Below are 21,846 nucleotides of genomic sequence, written 5' to 3'. Positions count from 1 at the left end.
CCACCTTGTCTATGCAATGCTGTACACCTGCAGTTCTGTTTTCTTGGAACACTGCTTCCAAAGTCCTCTGTTTAGAAAATACCACTCTACCAGAGATGACTATTAACCTTGGATGAACCCCACACATTATAACATTAGTTTTCACAAAGAAAAATAGGAGAAAAATGTATTTTCTTAATGGGAATAAGATTCTTGGGACAGAGCAAACTGCTATCCCTAAGTGCCCATCTGCCACAGCAGGAAAGAACGCTGTATTTATCACTATAAAGAGCTACAAAGTACTTATTTTCTATAGCAGTTTAATGGCTGAAATTCTAACCAAAGAGCTAATATTCAGACTCTCACATCTCAGAAAATGTTTAGGTACACAAATTAGGATGTTCCAGCCTGGGGAGGCTACCAGGAGGAGAATATCAAAAGAGACACTGGCTGAAAATCCCCTGAAAATCAAACAAGACTTTTAATGAGAAATCATTTTTGAGAAGTACTTTTTTAAATAGTAAAAAATACTTGTTAAGAAAGAAAAACAAACAAACAAAAAAAGTTTTTTGGTTACTTTAAAAATTTAATGGTAAATCTTCATATATGGTAAATCGGACATATATATACCACCACTAGATAGCTAGTGGGAAGCTGCTGTGTAAGCACCAGGAGCTCAGCTCGGGGCTCTGTGATGACCCAGAGGGGGATGGGGGGCAGGAGGGAGCAGACAGACATATATACATATAGCCGATTCACGCTGTTGTACAGCAGAAACTAACACAACATTGTAAAGGAAGTATATGCTATTAAAAATTTTTTAAAAATTAATGGTAAGTCTTTTTACTTTTGACCCATCATCCCATTACTCAAATTGTTACATGAAACACCCTAGACAGAAATTTAAAACATTTTGAGCTGTATTAGCAGCAGTACACATTTCCAGTAGTGGCCGGAATCCAAACCATGGTGAAAACAAGCTGACTAGTTTGGCTCAGTGAAAAAAGAAACCATGCTTATGAAGAAGAAAGACTTACATTAAGGTCTGAAATACCATCGTTTGATGGGGCTATTTTTCCTATTGCTGGAACTCCAGTTTTCTACTGAAGACCAAAAGACAGTTTATTTTTGATGCATTTTTTTGCTAAATAAATATTAAATTCTCTTGTAATCTTCCCACTCACTCACACACTACAGTAGTATCTCATAAGGTTGACAATTCTCAAACTGATCTAATGCAGATGCCACTACAGTCTTTGGAAGGGGTCCTTGACTGGTGATGATGATATCACTGAGCACGGACTAAGTGTTTTCTATGCACTAGGCACATAGAAGTTGTTGAAATGTATCAGTTGAAATGTACACATTTCAGTAGTTGAAATGTATCAGCTCATGAATTGGCACATTTATGGAGGGAGAGAGAGGTTAAGGAACATAGGATTACACAGCAAGTAAGAGCTGCAGCCAAGGCTTGAACTGGCTCCAGAATTCATGCTTCTCAACACAATGCTATGCTGCTTTGTGTGTGTGTTGTTGTGAAAATGAACCAGCTGATGAATGGAAATGAACCATGTGATCCACCTCGCCTTAAAATTCCTATTTTCTTAAAAACGATTCCTTTGCTAAGACTTGTTGTAAATGCTTCTAATTTTGTAAACGGCTTTGGTATGTGGAAATGCCACTTTATAATACTAATGGCTGTTGTATACATTTATTTGAATGTTTTCTGTATTTCAAACTGGGTCAATAATTGTAAATTACACAAGTGTATAAAGTGATAAAAGTACATTAACAGTTACATGTTTAACTTTGTACATAAATCTAGTTTGAAAAAAACGATTAGTAAATAAATACATATTTATCCCAATCTTTAAAAATTTTTTTTAAATCTAGGGCAAATGTATTGAAACTAGATGTCCTGGGCAGTAATAGAAAACTATATGACTGAAGAATATTTGCAAAGAGAGAAGAAGCTAAAAAATGAGAACAGAATTATATACAACAATCAACTAAGCTGATTTCAAATACAGTTTGTGTGGTCTCTTTTCCACATTTTAGTTCCTTACACTTGCTCTACATTATATCCTGATATTCTAGCAGATACAATTAAGGCTATTTCTTAGAAAGGAAATTTTCAATAAAATGTGTAATACCTTGTGTACAGTTACTAGTTTCATAAAACATTATCCAAATAACAATTACTAGTGCTTAAAATTTATAGTAAGAAAATTATTAAAAACAACAAAAGATTATACCTCTGTTCCAAATTTAGGCCAATTTGAATGACTTTCAATACAGCTGAACTCAATGCAGGGATTACATTTTGTTAAATCTCACTGACCAGACTTTCAAGAATGTGATTCCAGAGGTGGATCACGAGGATCAGTTCCCTCTGTAGCTGAATTACCAGATTCAAAGATTCAACATCCATGTGTTCACATAAGCTTCCTCCCCTACTGCCCGCCCCTCCCCGACCATAAAAGCTGCAGATTAGTTGGCGCATTTGTAGCCTTTTTACTGGAGACCATAAGTTTGAGTTGTATTGTTCAATGTGAGGGCCACAATGAGAGAACGTGGATCTTTCTTATTCTTGTGCACTGTGATCTTTCCTTTCAAGGCTTCACCTATAGAAGAAAGGCAAAAATTGGGTTTCAGAATTCAAGGAATACAGTGCAGCAGAAAAGCAACATGGTATACTTAGAATTGATACTTCTTATTTTTTGTTGTGAGATGTTTCACTTTTTTTTTAACTTAAAAAATTTCAGGACAATTTTATGTTTAATTTTTGAAGAAAGCAGATCTAACTTAGCTAGCATGGGTGTCAAATGCTTGTGAAAAAGCATAACTACAGCAGTCACTGCAGGGTTGGGGACTGTTTACTGGACTCTTCAATATGAGGCCCTGAGGTATGTCCTGGGCATATTATAAAAGAGACGTGGTCCCTGACCTCAAAGCGTTCACAGTTCAGGGCGAAGAAAATAGAGGTGCTGACAACTATGCAAGAGGTCTAACAGGGTATGCTGGCACAGAGGCCTGGGGATGGCTGGAAGGCAGTAAACGGTAAGGTTTCACAAGACTTAATTCACATGCTAGCAAGGTAGTGCTCAAAATCCTTCAAGCTAGGCTTCAACAGTATGTGAACTGAGTATTATCTAGATGTACAATCTGGATTTAGAAAAGGCAGAGGAACCACAACAGATCAATTGCCAACATCCGTTGGATCACAGAAAAAGCAAGAGAATTCCAGAAAAATATCTACTTCTGCTTCACTGACTATACTAAAGCCTTTGACTGTGTGGACCACAGTCATAATCTGGAAATTCTTAAAGAGATGGGAATACGACACCACCATAACTGCCTCCTGAGAAACCTGTATGCAGGTCAAGAAGCAACAGTTAGATATGGAACAATGGACTGGTTCAAAATTGGGAAAGGAGTACGTCAAGGCTACATATTGTCACTTATTTCACTTACTTGCAGAGTACATCATGTGAAATGCAGGGCTGAATGAAGCACAAGCTGGCAAAGATTGCCGGGAGAAATACCAACAACCTCAGATATGCAGATGACACCACTCTTATGGCAGAAAGCAAATAGGAACTAAAGAGCCTCTTGATGAAAGTGAAAGAAAAGTGTGAAAAAGCTGCCTTAAAACTCAACATTCAAAAAATGAAGATCATGGTATCTGGTCCCATCACTTCATGTCAAATAGATGGGGAAAGAATGGAAGCAGTGTCAGACTTTATTTTTTTGGATTCCAATCACTATGGATGGTGACTGCACCCATGAAATTAAAAAACGCTTGCTCCTTGAAAGAAAAGCTATAACAAACCTAGACAGCGTATCAAAAAGCAGAGATATTACTTTGCTGATAAAGGTCCCTAAGGTCAAAGCTATGGTTTTTCCAGTAGTCATGTACGGATGTGAGAGTTGGACCATAAAGGCTGAGTGTTGAAGAATTGATGCTTTTGAATTGTGATGCTGGAGAAGACTCTTGAGAGTCCCTTGGACTGCAAGGAGAACAAACCAGTCAATCCTAAAGGAAATTAATCCTGAACACTGATTGGAAGGACTGATGCTGAAGCTCCAATACTTTGGCCACCTGACGCAAAGGACTGACTCCTTGGAAAACACCCTGATGCTGGGAAAGACTGATGGCAGGAGGAGAAGGGGGCAATAGAGGATGAGATGGTTTGATGGCATCACTGACTCAATGGATACGAGTTTGAGCAAACTTCAGGAGATAGCAAAGGTCAGGGAAGCATGGTGAGCTGCAGTTCATGGGGTCGCAAAGAGTCAGACATGACTGAATGAATGAACAACAAGAAAGGGATAAATCATCTGAGGACTCAAGCAGCCAGAATAGAAGACTGCTGAACACTTAGGATGATTCACTAGAGACTCCAGGTTACAGTTTAGTGTTAAACCGCCCTAAGAGTAAAGTCAACACCAGTGCTCCTTAACAAAGCTTTAAAACATTTTTTTGGGTAAAGATCAAGGTAATCTTTAAATAACTTAACTGTCTGCCTAAGCAAACTTCAACGCTTTTAAAAGAAAATAACCAAAATCCAAACATTCAGCAAAACAATATTTCTAGTGTTTGACATTCATTTAAAATGTCTAGATTTTTAAATAGCTGCAAATTGAGGCTTATAAGCAGGAAAAAAAAAGTTACAGCAATAACAAAAACACATTTAGGCATATCTTAATTAAATTCCTGAAAACCAGTGATAAAAACAATAATCTTTAAAACTTCCAGAGGGGAAAAATGAAGATATTACATATAAGAGAAAAAAGAGCAACCTCAAAATTTTCATCAGCTAGACATATTTTTGAAGTGATGAAAGAAAACCTATTAAGAATTTGATATCTAGCAAAAATCCTTAAAAAAATGAAAACTAAGAACAAGTTTTTATTTTTATTTTTTTCAAAGAAACAAAAGCATTCTTTTCTGGGAGGCCTGCACTATAAGAAATGTTAAAGGAAGTTCTTTAGACAGGCGGAAAATGACACCAAAAAGACACCTGAATCTACACAAAGGAATAAATGGTGCTAGACTATAGTAAATATCTGGTCAATAAAAGATGTTTTTTCCTTTTGAAAACTTATTTAATAGATACAGATCTTAATACATTTCAACATACAGACATCATATAGATTACGTTCTCTGACCAAAACAGAATGAAAGTAAAAATCAGTAAATCCCAAAATATTTAGAAATTAAACAACAGATTTCTAAATAGTCCATAAATCAGGGACCTCCCTGGTGGTCCAGTGGGTAAGACTCCATGCTTCTACTACATGGGGTGCAGGTGCAATCCCTAGTCAGGGAACTAAAATACTACATGCCATGTGGTAAAAAAAAAAAAATTTTCATAAATCAAAATAAAAATCGAGAAGAAAGTTAGATGACATTTGATTTGAATGATTATGAAACCAACATATAAAAATAGGTGGCCTATAACTACAACACTGCTGAAAAACCGTTAACTTTAAATGCTTATATTAGAAAAGAAGACAGACACAAATGTCTTCACTGGGGTAATTCTATCCAACGGTTAAGGAAAAATAATAACAAATGTATAAAAAACAGAGGAAGGAATACTCCTCAGTTCATCTTTTAAGGGCAGCATTACCCTTATACCAAAATTAGATAAAGTTATTTGAAGAAAACTACAGAGATATATATCCCTCATGAACAAAGATTCAAAAATTCTTTGAACAAAAGAGAAAAAACATGATTGTGTCACACAAATGTAGAAAAAGCCTCTGCTGCTGCTGCTAAGTCGCTTCAGTCGTGTCCAACTCTGTGAGACCCCAAAGACAGTAGCCCACCAGGCTCCCCCATCCCTGGGACTCTCCAGGCAAGAACACTGGAGTGGGTTGCCATTTCCTTCTCCAATGCAGGAAAGTGAAAAGTGAAAGTGAAGTCGCTCAGTCGTGTCTGACTCCTAGTGACCCCATGGACTGCAGCCTACCAGGCTCTTCTGTCCATGGGATTTGCCAGGCAAGAGTACTGGAGTGGGTTGCTAAGCCTCTGACAAAGTTAATTTCTAACAACTTTCAGCAAGCTAGGAATAGAAGGAAACTTCTTTAACCTGATAAAGAAAATCAATGAGAAACTATAGATAACATCATTATTAACTGAAGAACTGAAAGGTTTCTTCCTAAGACTGGGACTGAAGTAAGGATCTTCATTCTGACTGCCTCTAATTAGTATTCTATTGGATGTCCTGGTCAGGGCATTAAGATGCAGAGGAAGAAAAAAAATATAGATTGGGGGAAAAAATGGTAAAATGGTCTTTATTTGCAGACCATATGGTCTTACACATAAAAAATTCTTAAGCACTATGCAAAAAAAAAAAAAAAAAAAAGGAAAACAGCTACTAAAACTCTCAGAAGGTTTAGCAATCTCGGAACATTAAGATCCATATAAAAAATTAACTGCATTTCTATACATGAGCACTGAAGAATTAGAAACTGAAATAACAATAGCATTTATAATAGCATTGAAAAAGCGTATAATTCTTGAGATAAATGTAACAACATATACGCACCATTTAGTTATATCAAATTATGAAACACTGCTAAAGATGATCTAAGTAAATGAGACATATTGTTTGTGGATGACACTCAATACTGTTTTAAGATGTTAATTCTCCCCAAAGTAATCTATAGATTCAACACGGTCTCAATCAAAATCCTAGCAGGACTGTTTTATTTGGGCAGAATTTAAGTTGACTTTAAAACGCATATGCAAATTTAAAGAGCCCAGAATAGTGAGAGAACAGAATAAAGCAGGAGGATTTATATCATCTTACAGTGTCTTACTGGCGTAAGAAAAGACACACAGATCAAGGAAACAAAGTTCAGAAACAGACATGCATACATGGTTAGTTAATTTCTGACAAAAGAGCCAAGGTAATTAAACGGGAAAAGAAAAGTCTTTTCAAGAAATGATGATGAAACAACCTAATATAAATTTGGAAAAAGATGAAAATTACTTTTAAAATCAACATGAAATAGTTTATAATCCTAAATGTACAGGCAAAAATATAAAGCTTTTAGAAGAACCGTATAGGAAAAGCTGTGATGTTAGAGTAGCAAAGATTTCTTAACTTAGGCCACAATAGCACAAAGTTTAAAAGACCTTAAGAAAATGAAAGGAAAAACTAGGATTGAGACATAAATATCAGCAATGCATATATCGGACAAACAACTTGTACCTTATTAAGATTCTTATAACCCAGTAAGATGACAACCCAACCAAAATTGAGCAAAATATCTTAAAAGAAACCTCACCAAAGAAGACATACAAATGACCAATGAACATATGAAAAGATGCTCAACATCATTAGTCATGAGGTAAATGCAAATTAAAAACACAGCTGTCACTACATACACTTATAACACAATGACATATTAAAACATATTAAAATGACTGCCCTTTTATGTAAGTGTTGACAAAGATGTGGAGCAAACAAACCCACAACAGTGTAGGAACCTTGAATAGTATAGTCATTGTGAAAAAGTTCGCCAGCTTCTTATGAAGTATTTATTTATTGTAAGACCTAATAATTCCACTCCTACATATCTGCCTAGGAGAAATGAAAACATATGTCCACACAAAAACTTTTACAAAAATGTTCATATTAATTTTATCCATAATGGTACCTGACTGAAAACAATCTAAAAGTCTATCAGCAAGTGAAAGCCTATGTACATTACAGTAAGTCCATACAAAGGAACACTACCTGGCAATAAAAAGGAACAAATTACTGATTCACAGATGCACTTTAAAATATGCTAAAAGCAAAGCTGGAGTATGTTCTATATAGTAATTTTGATATAAAATTCTAAAAGAATACTAATGCCTTACTATTATTAATAGTAATATAATACATAGTGACAGAAAGCAGATCAATGGTTGTCCAGTCTGAAAACTGAAGATGGGGATGACTGACTGCACAAGGGATCAACAAGGAAACTTTTTAGGGTGAAGTAAATATTCTATATCTTGAAAGACATGGGAATACCAGACCACCTGACCTGCCTCTTGAGAAACCTGTATACAGGTCAGGAAGCAACAGTTAGAACTGGACATGGAACAACAGACTGGTTCCAAATAGGAAAAGGAGTACGCCAAGGCTGTATATTGTCACCTTGCTTATTTAACTTTTTTGCAGAGTACATCATGAGAAATGCCAGGCTGGAAGAAGCACAAGTTGGAATCAAGATTGCCGGGAGAAATATCAATAACCTCAGATATACAGATGATACCACCCTTATGGCAGAAAGTGAAGAAGAACTAATTTAGTCTCTTGATGGAAGTGAAAGAGTGAAAAAGTTGGCTTAAAGCTCAACATTCAGAAAACGAAGATCATGGCATCTGGTCCCACCACTTCATGGGAAATAGATGGGGAAACAGTGGAAACTATAGCTGACTATTTTTTGGGCTCCAAAATCACTGCAAATGGTGACTGCAGCCATGAAATTAAAAGATGCTTGCTCCTTGGAAGGAAAGTTATGACCAACCTAGACAGCATATTAAAAAGCAGAGACATTACTTTGCCAACAAAGGTCCGTCTAGTCAAGGCTATGGTTTTTCCAGTAGTTAAGTATGGATGTGAGAGTTAGACAATAAAAAAGCTGAGCGCTGAAGAATTGATGCTTTTGAACTGTGGTGTTGGAGAAGACTCTTGAGAGTCCCTTGGACTGCAAGGAGATCCAACCAGTCCATCCTAAAGGAAATCAGTCCTGGGTGTTCATTGTAGGGACTGATGTTGAAGCTGAAACTTCAATACTTTGGCCACCTGATGAGGAGAGCTGATTCATTTGAAAAGACTCTGATGCTGGGAAAGATTGAGGGCAGGAGGAGAAGGGGACGACAGAGGATGAGATGGCTGGATGGCATCACCGACACAATGGATATGGGTTTCGGTGAACTCTGGGAGTTGGTGATGGACAGGGAGGCCTGGCGTGCTGCGGTTCATGGGGTCACAAAATGTCGGACACAACTGAGCAACTGAACTGAACTGAATAGAGTGGAACATACATTTGCCAAAATTTATTAAACTGTATAAATAAAATGCGTAAATCTTTACTGTATGTAAATATAGAATAAAGTGTTTTTTAAATTGTGATGGCTTAGGAATAAATTCATAGATAAATGGGATAAAGATTCATTATAGAGATTCAGTACATTTTAATTGGGGCATTTTACATCACTGAGGAAAGAAAGGAGTCAAAAGAAATGTATAAATATAGTAACACAGTATTTCTTAATATGGAAAAAAAGTTAGAAACCAAAAGGAAAAGGCTGATGATTTGTTTATACAAAAATGAAACAAATTCTATAAAGCCAAGATACTTTAAAAAGGCATAAAATGTGTTCAATTTTTACATTCTAGCCATCTTTACCAAAATTTGGCTGTTAGAATCCAACCACAACAGAAAAAGAATGAAAGAAACCAGTAACAAACAACAACCAGTATCTGACTGCTCTGATTTGCATTTTGGTGATTATCAGTAGTGATGCTATTATTTCAAATGTTTAACTACCATCTAAAAAGATTCTTTGAGCATTTTATTTAACTCAGTGATTTTCTTGTTGATGTGCCCTAAGGGTAGTTGCTCTTTAAGCGGCTTTAGACATGTTAAAAATGTTAAGTTCACTTGTTTATAAATGTCCTATTCAATCCTTAGTGTAGGGTCAAAATGGAAATGTTCTCTGGTGCCTATAAAGCAGGTTATCAAATACTGCATTTCAAGTTTAAAAAATATGTTTAAAAAGAAGAATGTATTTAAGAGGTTTATGTATCCCTTAACTTAAAATACAGCTCAAGATGCATGAATAGCAGATAATTTTGTTAAATTTTCACAGAAGAAAAAATTTTCAGCATCAATATTAAATATTTGAGTAATTAAAAAGTCTTAACACTGTCTTATAAGCTGATATTGTAATTTTCATGTTTTAAAACAAAATACAAGCAAAATAACTCTTGCTGTAATAGTTATTTTGTAAGCTTAATTTCAAAATGGAGATGTAAAACAATACTTAATTATACAGCATGAAGGGTCACAGTAATAAATACACAGTTCACACTGCTGCACCCACTTCAATTGTTCAAGCCTGGCAAAAGTGCCAAGGTAACAGCTCTAATGCAGTAGAGATAGGAGTAATTAATCAGTGTCAAATAGATATAAAATGACTGATGTTGTTAAGTGTGTAAACTGGTGAGAGCTGCAAAGGACAGTCTCTATGCAGCTGAGCTGTATCACCTTGTTTTTATCATCAGCAGACAGCTATTAGTATATCACAAAGCAGCACTGCAGTTCAATCAAGAACAAAACTGATTTCATTTCAATTTGGTCCTAGTGGTTTTTTCAAATTAGTTTCTTCCAGAGCAATAAAATTTCATTCCCCACAAGGGAGATAAATAAAAATCAGTATTATCACTACCAAAGCTTAGAGTTAAAAAAATGAAAAGAAAAAAAAAAAGAAAAGAAAAGGATGCTCCATCACATAAAAGCTTACTAATAACATGTAAGCGACTGAACTGAACTGAATAACATATAAAGAGATCTAAAGAGTATGATTTTAATAATATTTTTCAAAGCCAAACCACAAGAAAAAAAAATCTGGATCTTTAAAATAAATACTGTCACATAAGTTTGTACAATAAAATTGTACATTATTTTTTAAAGGAAAAGGGGGAAAAAACACTCTGAATTTAAACTTTAAAATTGACCTTTAAATCCTTTAAAAGTATTCATTCTAGGAGGCTAGTCTCTAACTCCCACAATGCTGGAAATGCTCAAATGTTGTAGAATATTTCTTTGGAAACTATTGTTAGAACTATGTTGTGAAAGTAACAGCAACAAACAAAATCCCAAACCAAAGCAAAAACACATTAGGTTCATCATCGTATAGTTACCTTGTGCTTTTGGTCAAGTGTAAAATTCCTATTCTGAGAAATTTCCTATTCACACTGTCTTTTCCTTTGCTTTCCAAATATCCTGTCTGCCCTCAATGATAGATTTTGTTGTTGTTTAGTAGATAAGTTGTGTTCAACTCTTTGTGACCCCACAGACTACAGCCTGCCAGGCTCCACTGTCCATGGGATTTCCCAGGCAAGAATACGGGAGTGGGTTGCCATTTCCTTTTCCAAGGGATCTTCCCAACACAAGGATCAAACCCATGTCTTCTGCATTGTCAGGTGGATTCTTTACCACTGAGCTGCCAGGGAAGTCCAATGGTAGATTTACCATTACCAAAAAAAGACTTAACATTATTCAAAATATTAACATGTACACATACACACACACACACAAGCTGGGTGGAATAACTGTATAGGTATGTTCACAATATTTTGTTAAAAAAATCTTGTCACATTACTGTTTGGACAGTAAAATAAACTTTATGCACAACAGCAAATTGTCATGATTAGACACTTGGCTTTATTTATCTAAAAATTGTACACCATATTAAGTCAAAAAGTAGTTTTTGACTCAAGCTATTTTTCGACTCAACAATACTCTCCTCAGCCATGCCACAATTTAAGAGAACATCAGAGTTGACAAAATGGGGCAACCAAATACAGCAACTAGATAATTGCCCCTGGCATGTGTCACCCACGGTGATGAAAGGAAGTTATATTTCAATGACAATGCATATTACTGTACTTATTCATTCATTCAGGAGGGTATTTATGACATGCCAAATACTGCACCAGATAAAAAAGAAGTGAGAGGGGCAAATAACTCATCTATGAGAACCCCTTATCAGAGCACACTGGTATGTTATAACACAGATATACGTATGAATTGATCTGGGAGAAAAAAATAACAGAACAGTTAACTTTTTAAGAGAATGAGGAAAGATGTACAGAAATAAGCTGGGTTATAAAGCGAAAAGTGTAATTCATCAAGTGAAAGAGGTCAAAGTAGTTTCCTAGGTAGAAAAGTATCTCAGATAAAGGCAATGAGGAAGAAAAGATGGGAAAACTAGCTAAAAAATGAGCAGTACAGCTGGAGCATATGATGGGCTTCTGTGGGGTTCTGACAGGTTAGGGCTGGAAACGATGAAAAACGGTCAGACTGTAAAGGGTCATGGAAAGAATCTGGATTTTATCCTGGATATACTTAGGGTCCAGTGAGGGCTTTTTTTAAAATTTTAAATTAATTAATTAATTTTAATGGAGGCTAATTACAATATTGTAGTGGTTTTTGCCATACATTGACATGAATCAGCCATGGGTGCACATGCGTTCCCCATTCCGAACCCCCTCCCACCTCCCTCCCCATCCTATCCCTCAGGGTCTTCCCAGTGCACCAGCCCTGAGCACCCTGTATCATGCATCAAACCTGGACTGACGACCTATTTCAGATATGATAATATACATGTTTCAGTGCTTTTCTCTCAAGTTAAGGCACCCTCGCCTTAACTTTAGTAAGGTGTAGTTTATATATAATAAAACTATAACATGTAAAATTGCAGTTCAGTGAGTTTTACTTAATATTTCACTTTTGTAAACTTTCACCTACCTCAAGTATCAAGATGCCCTCTTATGTTATCTAGAAATTTCACAGTTTTAAGCTTTTATGTTTATGTCTATTATCCATTTAAAGTAAGTTTTTATATATTTGGTATCAGATAAGAAGAGTCATTATTTTCCTTTATAAATATTCAGTTGTTCTAACACAATTTTCTGAGAAGACTATCCTTTTCCAATTAAATTTATATTGGCACTTTGAAAAAACTTAATTGACTATACAAAAATGAGGCTATTTCTGGATTTTCTATCAGTGTATTAATCTATATATTCATCTTTTATATGTCAATACTATACTGCTTGTGTTAACATAATTTTTAAGTTCAGAATTTACATAGTGTAAGAAGTACAATATGGTTCTTAAAATTGTTTGGCTACAATAGTCTAGATCATTTGTATATAAATTTTAGAATCAGCACATTAATTTCTCTTGCTAAATTCACTTACTAGCTCTGTATTTTTTTTTTTTTTGGTAGATTTCCTAGAATTTTCTATGTATACATTATCTATAAATAATAACAGCTTTATTTCTTCCTTCCCAATGCTTTTTAATTCTTCTTCATTTCTTATCGCACTGGCTAAGAGTTCCAGTTTAAGAGTGCAGGAGTGCAGACATACACACCGTGGTCACAGTGTATTTTCTTGTTACACATCACTGGATTCAATTTGCTACTATTTTGTTGAGGATTTATTCCTGAGGGACATTGGTCTGTAGTTTCATTTTCTTGTACCATCTTTGTTTAATTTTTGCTTAGGCTAATATACAAATGAAAAGATGCTCAACATCACTTATTATTATATAAATGCAAATCAAAACCACAATGAGGTATCATCTCACACCAGTCAGAATGGCCATCATCAAAAAGTCTACAAATAAATGCTGGAGAGGGTGTGGAGAAAAGGGAACCTTGTTGCACTGTTGAATGCAAACTGATACAACCACTACGGAGAACACTAGGAAGATTCCTTAAAAAACTAGGAATAAAACTACCATACGACCCAGCAATCCCATTTCTGGGCATATACTCTAAGGAAACCAGAACTGAAAAAGACACATGTACCTGAACGTTCAATGCAGCACTATTTACAACAGCTAGGATATGGAAGCAACCTAATGTCCATCAGCAGATGAATGGATAAGGAAGTTGTGGTATATATACACAACGGAATATTACTCAGCCTTTATAAAAAGGAACGCATTTGAGTCAGTTCTAATGAAGTGGATGAACAGAGTGAAGTAAGTCAGAAAGAGAAGGACAAATACTGCATATTAATGCATATATATGGAATCTAGAAAGATGGTACCAATGATCCTACATAAACAGCAGCAAAGGAGACCCAGATGTAAAAGAAGAGACTTTTGGACTCAGTGGGAAAAGAAGGTGGGATGATTTGAGAGAAAACCATTCAAACATATACATTGTCATATGTAAAACAGATAACCAGTGCGAGTTTGATGCATGAAGCAGGGCACCCAAAACTGGTGCTCCGTGACAACCTAGAGGGATAGGGTAGGGAGGGAGGCAGGAGGAGGTTCAGGATGGAGGGAACACATGTACTACCTATGGCCGATTCATACTGATACACGGAAAAAACCATCACAATACTGTACAGTAGTTATCCTCCAAATAAAATAAATTTTAAGAAAAAAAAACCAGTGTAGGAGTGGAGCAAGTAGACACCATTGCCTTATTTAGTCTTTCTTTATTCAGCATGATGCTAGCGATAGGCTGTATGGATGCCTTCTGTCAGGATGATGAAGCTCTCTTTTGTTTCTAGTTTGCTGTATTTGTCATGAATTGATATTACGTTTTGTCAAACTTTTTTTTTTTCTGCATCCACTGATACAATCATGTAGCTTTTCTTCTTTAGACTGCTAGCATGGTGGACTACATTATATGATTTTAAAATACTGAATCAGCCTTGAATTCTTGGAATAAAACCCATTTGGTCACAGTGTATTTTCTACACATCATTGGATTCAATTTGCTACTATTTCGTTGAGGATTTATTCATGAGAGACACTGGTTTGTAGTTTAATTTTATTGTACTCTCTTTGTCTAATTTTTGATATCAAAGAAATACTACCCTCATAAAATCAGTTCTTTTCTTTTTTCTGGAAGAGACTGTGTAGAGTTGGTGTTATTTCTCTAAGTGGTTGGCTTCTTTCACTCAGCAATATGGGTTTAAGATTCCTCCATGTTTTTTCACAGGTTGATAGTTCATTTCTTTTTAGCACTGAATGAAATTTCATCTTCTAGATGTACGGACCATTTATACTTAATACAATTATCAACATGTCCCTAGAGCTCTTTTTTCTGACTAGCTTCTATCCCAATACTCTGCCCCACAGCTTCTGGCTTCTATTTATCAGTAATACCATCAGAGGCTAATGATTAGTAGAGTTAAAAAAAATTCTTATAACTGAGAATGACTATTTTTTCTTTCTTTGAAATTTTGTTTTCACAAACTTTCCTCAGGTTATACTCTTTTAGGAGAGCCTATTGGACTTATGTAAGTACACACAATGGCAATAAAAGAAATATAGAATGTAGATGGTGCCACGGGGCAACATTAGAATCATATATCTTCTTCACAGTATTCTGAGAAATCAATTACTCGAAGGATTACTGTGTAAAGAATAGTTAGGCTTTCAAATTTTCACTAGGTATAAATAATATTGTGTTGCAATTAGGTAGGAGAAAATTCAAAGGCTATCTTAAATCTCTCTCAAGATTAAAACATGAAAGAATTAGTATAGCCTTTAGAATTCTAGTAGTAAGACAACAAATGGTCACAGTGGGGAAAAAGCAGTATTTTCAATTTTCCCAAAGTTAATCCAAATATCAGAGTTAAAAAAAAAGCAAAGAAACATAAATGAAGATGTCTTTGCTTCATTTCAGTTTTGCTGTGCTATAGCTTTCCAGAGAAAGAGAAAATGACACCATCAAAGTTTTATTTCCATAGCATTACAACCTCAAAGTGAAAGAATGACAACACAGTGCTGCTTTACTCTAATGGTGTTAATTTGCATCTACTAAATTCCTTTACGCTTCAACAGTGAAATAAAAACTACATTACAATTTTATGAAATATTTTAAACATGGAGAATGATATAACGACCACTTGCTCAGTTGTGTCAAATCTTGACATTCTGCATAGTTCCTTCAGTTTTTCAAAGAAATAGTTCAGATATACAGCACTAAAGCCCCTTTCTGCAATCTTATTTCTATCCTTCTCTAGAGGTGACCACGTCAATGAATTCAGTGGTTATCATAAGTGTTGCTTCTTAATTTACTATGTGCGTGTATAGAGTGTTGTTTTACATGTTTTTAAAACTTCATATAAATCAAAATCATATATTTTAGAAATCCTTCTGCAAATCTTTGCTCAATGTTGCTTTTAAGAGACATACAAATAATCTGATGTTGAGTATCTCTGCACTGAAGTTTGGTGTGCATTCAGTTTTCCCACAGTCAAGATGCTTTCAGTGAAGATGGGACAAGACATACGTGTAACAAGCAGTTAAAAAAAAAAAGTCCATAATCAAATTCTAACTTTTGGTGTTAGATGTGTAGATATATAAGAACTATAGGTGCTCATGTAAGTGAACAATCAACGAGATGTAAGACAAAGGAATGCAGCATTGGATCAGTCTTTAAACACTAGGCTAGATCTGAGGAGGTGGACCCAGTGGAGAGCATTCTAAACAAATATATTTTGAATATAATAACTACTGAATGACATTCTCTTTTAATTTACACTTTACTTCTATTGGTAATATTTCTGTTTAGTCACTTGGGAAATTAAAATATTTTCTTTTAGTTATAGTTTCAACTTAGTATATACTAGTTAATGCTTTACGAAAAATTTTCTGAATTACTCTGTAGTACTCAACATAAGAGCTACATAATGGCACATACATTGTAACTGGCAGACATTAGATTCAAATAAAAGTTTTCTTTAACTTACTTCTTTAATGAAATGATATGCCACCTAAACTTTATGTACATGGTAAACTCTAAGAACTACTTACCTTAGTATGCTATATTGCTTCAAATACAGTGGGCACAGAAAAAGTGTTTGTAGAATGGATGAATACTGTTTATTTCAGAATGAATAAGACACCCACCCCCCTTTCTTACCTGCTTTAACTGAAAATGGCTTTTCCAATAGAAATACTGTTTGCTTCCAGTGTGTTTTGGTGCTCAGTGGGCCCGTAGAAAACACAACCTGCATCGGTAGAGTTCAAAAATGTCTGATGAAGTACAAGATTTTTAATATCACGGTACATTAATTTACTACATCAAATACAAGCTCCAACTACTTACAAAAGCAAAATGCTTATGATCAAATGCCTTGGGGCACAAAGATAAAATACTTGCCTAGTTATGAAATACCTACCTTGTTGTGGCAATTCTTCTCAAAATATATATCAAAGTAGCCAGCAATTGCCTGTTTTTTTAAAAAGAAGTAATATAAATAATTATTAAACAAATCATGTAACAATTGATTTCATGGTCTTTTAAGTCAAGGCAAGTAAGAAACCATTTCAAAGATCAGACACTCTTATATAAATGGCAGGTCACTATTTTCTCTAGAAAAGATGTTATAAATAAAAATAATGTAACTTGGCTTTTCCCCATATAAACAAGATAATATGGGTAACAAGGCTAATCAGATACTCAATATGTGTTCACTTAGAGAAACGACAGTGCTGGACCACTGAAAAGTGAGAATCTACACGGAGCGAGGCTCACCCGGCCCCTTACCCATCCAGACTCCCCCACTGAGACGCTGCCGTGTGAGTCAAGTCTCCATACAGCCGCAGCAGTGTGAGACAGCCCAGGAGAGACCAGGAGAACTAGGATTGAACTAGACCAGCAGAACAATCCAGACTACAGAAACACAGACAAATAAATCTACGTGATTTTGACATCAAGACACTAAGTTTTGGGGTGGTCTGCTACACAGAAATAAATAATTGACACATACTCTTTTGTACAAACCCAGTTCACTTCATTTCTTCTGATTTAATTCATCCAATTTTAAAGTAAAGTAGTATGATTATTTTTATGATGAGATAAATGAAATTTTAAAATATTACATATTTTGTTTCTGAAAATAAAAATTACATCATTCAATAAAACTTATGTTTTAGGTATACACACAAAGAAGAAATCTGATGTAACTCTAAGGTTCACTGTAATTATATAAAAGGCTGCTAGAAGAAATTAATATGTTAATCAAATATAAATTTTAATTTCTTTTTGTTTAAAATTTAAATGATCATTCCTTTTTCTTTCACTAGTGGGACAGGCTTGACTCAACCTATTTTAAAACTGGCATTAAATAAAGCATATAAAGTGTTAAAAATTAGAAACTGATTATCAAAAAGTCATATAAAGCTGATTTGTGTACTTTCCTGCTTTTGTTAAAAACGTGGAGTTTTACTGATTCCACAGGGTTAATGCAGATTGGGCCCAAACCAAATTCATATTTAACCTTGAGGTTCATTATGCTTCAGATACCAAAAGAGAATCAAAATACTATTTATAATTTTGTCAAACAGAAAAAAACATTGGTCTCAGACCAATTCCTAAACTGTGTTCCTGCAGGAGAGAACCCCAAAACAGAAAGAACAGCACACTCTTAGAGAGCAGAAATGAGGTTTGAACCACTGTCTGCTGAGACACTGCTGACAGAATTTATGTCCTGACTTTAACTGCACTGATCGCCTGTTAACATCAAACATCAATAAGGTCCAGATGACGATAAGTCAGCGAAGAGTCCACAATACCCAGGATACAATCCAATACTACTCAGCATACAAAGTCCAGGAAAATGGAACCAACTGTCAAGAGGAAAGACAGTCAACAGATGTCAGTGCTGAGATGACCCAGATGCTGGACTATCAGACAAAGACTTAAAGCAGAAACTATAACTATGTTGGTATGCGTTAACAGCAAAGCCACAGCAGAGACACACTGAAATGAATCAAAAGAGAGATTCTCAGTGGAGAAACAGAAATGACAAAAAGAGAACCTAAAGGGAATTTCAGAACTGAAAAACACAATTAACTGAAACAAAAAAACTTCCTAGGATGAATTGTAGAATGGAGAAGATACAGGGGAAAAAGTCTGAATTTGAAGTGAAACCAATAGAAACGAACCAATTTTTAAAAACAAGGGGAAAAGACTGAAATAAAATTCCCAGAGACTCGGGGACCTATGGAATTAACAAACATCTGACTGGAGGTCCAGACTGAAAAGAAAAATATGATGGAACAGGAGGGGAAAAAAAAAAAAACACTTAAAATTCTATATCCAGGAAAAACATCCTTTAGAGAATGAAGGATAAAAATATTTCCAAGTGAAGGAAAATTACAGAATCCATTGCCAACAGGCTTTTTAGAAGACATTTTAAAGGAAGTTCTTTAGGCTGACAGGCAATAATATCGGAAGGAAACCTGAAATATCAAAAATAAGAAACCAAAAGAAATGATAAATAGTTGGGTTAACTATAATCCCCTCTGAATTTGATACCTATGATTATTTAAGGCAAAAATTATAACATCATCTGGTGGGGTTTTCAATGTAAGCACACATAAGCACAAAGATCAGTGCAGGGGCTGGAGGGTAGGAGGAAGAATGAAATCTAAACAATAAATAATGTCTATAAAGTCTGCAAATAAAGAAGGCTCTTAAGCATCATACACAAGGCAGAAACTTAATATAAGAAAAATTTAAATTTTAGAATCAAAACTAAAAGATAAGCAAGAGATCAGAGAATATTTGCCACACATATAACAAAGGGTCACTGTTCTTTGTATATTAAACTACTACAAATTAGTAAGACAGCAATGTATCAAAAGAAGCTAACAAAAGACAAAGCAAGAGATTTACAAAAGAAAAACAAATGATTAATAGACATATTAAAAAAACCTGTTTCACCTACTTAGAAAAAAATAAGTAAATTAAGACAACTGGATACAATTTTCCTTGACTGTGTTTTTTAAATGACAGTATTCACAGCTAGTGGAGAAAGAAGCATTCATGCTGGGAAAATAAAATGAAATAACTTTTCTACGGAAAATAACTAACACATATTACAAAGAAATCAGATGCAAAATAGCACACGTGATATGACTGTTTATATACAGAAATCCAAAAATAGCAAACCTAATTCATAGTGTTACAAGTCAGAAGAGGAGTTATCCTTGCAACAAGGATAGAAACTGGAAAGGATTCCATGGTGGGCTCCTGGGTTTCTGGTAGTATTCTGTTTCTTAAGTTGAACGCTGGGTATATATACATGAGGGAAAAATCACTTTGTGTAATTTTATTAAACTATTTATGACTTGTATACTTTTCTGTTTTCATTCACTCAATTAAGATTTTTTACAATGTAATACTGGTTGACCCAGTAATTCAAAACTTCCAAAAAGTTATTCTAAGGAAATTATTAAGAATGCTTGCAAAGATTTAACTATGTCAATTTTAGCCCAAATTTTCAACAACAGGTAATCAGTTACTAAATCATAAAATCTACAAATAATAGAATACTATTTGGCCATCAAAAGTAAACCTACAGATAAGTATTTACTGATTTGGAAAATGAGTTGTGGTATACTATTAAGTGAAAAAAATAATATATATTTGTTTGGGGCACTTATTCTGTGTTACACAAATGTGAATATATAACTATCTGGAAAGATCTGACCAAGCTATTGAAAGTGACAGATTTGGAATATCGATATTCTTCATGTTTATCTATCCATTTCTCACAAATATGAAGAACTGTGATAAGTTATTTTTAATAGGACTTGAGCTAAATAATCCATAGTATTGCACGGAGAAGCAGTCAATTCAGCTGTTATCTCTGATTATTTCCCTTAGTGACTCTCAAAAAAATCAGTCCTCTCTGTACCCCAAAGGCTAGGGTAGTGTCTAACATGTAAAAGGAACTAAACTAATTTAAATAAAAAGAATGACAAGTTTTCCCCAGCTAGTAATTCTAGAAAAATAACATTTTCCAGGGCTTCCCTGGTGACTGAGATGGTAAAGAATCTGCTTGTAATGCAGGAGACCTGGGTTTGACCCCTGAGTCAGGAAGATCCCGTGGAGAAGGGAATGGCCACCCAGTTCAGTATTCTTGCCTGGAGAATTCCATGGATAGAGGAGCCTGGTGGGCTACAGTCCACAGGTCACAAAGAGTTGGATATGACTGAACGACTAACACACACACACACACACACACATTTTCCAATGAGGAGAGTAGCAAAAGTGAAAGTTTAGTCACTGAGTCGTGTCCGACTCTTTGTGACCCTACAGATTGTAGACTGACAGGCTCCTCCGCCCATGGGATTTTCCAGGCAAGAGTACTGGAGTGGGTTGCCAATGCCTTCTCCAGAGGATCTTCCCGACCCAGGGACTGAATCCGAGTCTCACACACTGTAGGCAGACACTTTACCGTCTGAGCCACCAGGGAAGTCCCTAAAATTGCAAATAGAGACGAAAAGATGCAAATGGGAAAGCAACAGTAATAGAAATTATTGAAACCCTCTCTATATGTATATATTTTATTATAAAATCGTTGAAAAATGAAAATTTTTATTTGTATTGGTTTGCATTAATTTTTATTGAAGAATAGTTGCTTTACAATGTTATATTTGTTTCTGCTATACAGCAAACTGAAACAGTTACATGTATACATATATCCCCTCTTTTTGGATTTCCATCTCATTTAGGTCTCCACAGAGCACTGAGCAGAGTTCCCTCTGCTATCTAGTAGGCTCTCATTAGTTACCTATTTTATACATAGCAGTGTATATATGGGGATGGGCTTTCCAGGTGGCTTAGTGGTAAAGAATCTGCCTGCCAGTGCAGGAGATGCAGGTTCAATCCCTGTGCTGGAAAGATTCCCCTGGAGTAGGAAATGGCACTTCACACCACTATTCTTGTCTAGATAATTCCATGGACAGAGGAGTCTGTCGGGCTGCAAAGAGTCAGACATGACTGAACAACTGAGCAAGCACACAGTGTATATATGAAAACATTATGAAGACTTCTAGGGTTCTAGAGGGAGAGGGTTACTTTATAATTATTCTTTAAGTTATACATACGTTGTATACTCTATGTTACCAAAAATGGAAGTGAAGAAAGAAAAACTTCAGTGACCTAATAAAACCTTTTGTGGAAACAACAAATTTGGGCTGAAAAGCAGCTCTTACAACGTTATCAGAAATGCGACCAGAGTTTGAAATATATAAACTATATGAAGAGAAATGGCCTATTTAACTCTGGTTTAAAAA

The 21,846-nt window shown here is 35.2% G+C and overlaps 1 protein-coding gene across 4 annotated transcripts in view; it reads right to left on the bottom strand.

The window, feature by feature from the left end:
* Positions 1-544: 544 nt before the first annotated feature.
* PRMT3 (protein arginine methyltransferase 3) overlaps positions 545-21,846 on the bottom strand; it is a 123,313-nt gene continuing 102,011 nt past the window's right edge. For all 4 annotated transcript variants that reach the window (XR_015158058.1, XM_086385533.1, XM_086385536.1 and 1 more), the window contains 3 exons: positions 16,938-16,988; positions 16,679-16,766; positions 545-2,603 (listed from right to left, as the gene is read on the bottom strand). Coding sequence is in view for 3 of the 4 variants with exons in the window: in XM_086385533.1 (XP_086241659.1) it covers positions 2,494-2,603; positions 16,679-16,766; positions 16,938-16,988 (249 nt within the window). In the remaining variant the exon portion in view is untranslated. The remainder of the gene's footprint in view (positions 2,604-16,678; positions 16,767-16,937; positions 16,989-21,846) is intronic.

Source organism: Bos grunniens, chromosome 29 (genome assembly GCF_055505025.1).
Source record: "Bos grunniens cultivar Pamir isolate PY7600 chromosome 29, Bosgru_T2T1.0, whole genome shotgun sequence".
NCBI lineage: Eukaryota > Metazoa > Chordata > Mammalia > Artiodactyla > Bovidae > Bos > Bos grunniens.
This window is presented reverse-complemented; position numbering and strand designations above follow the sequence as displayed.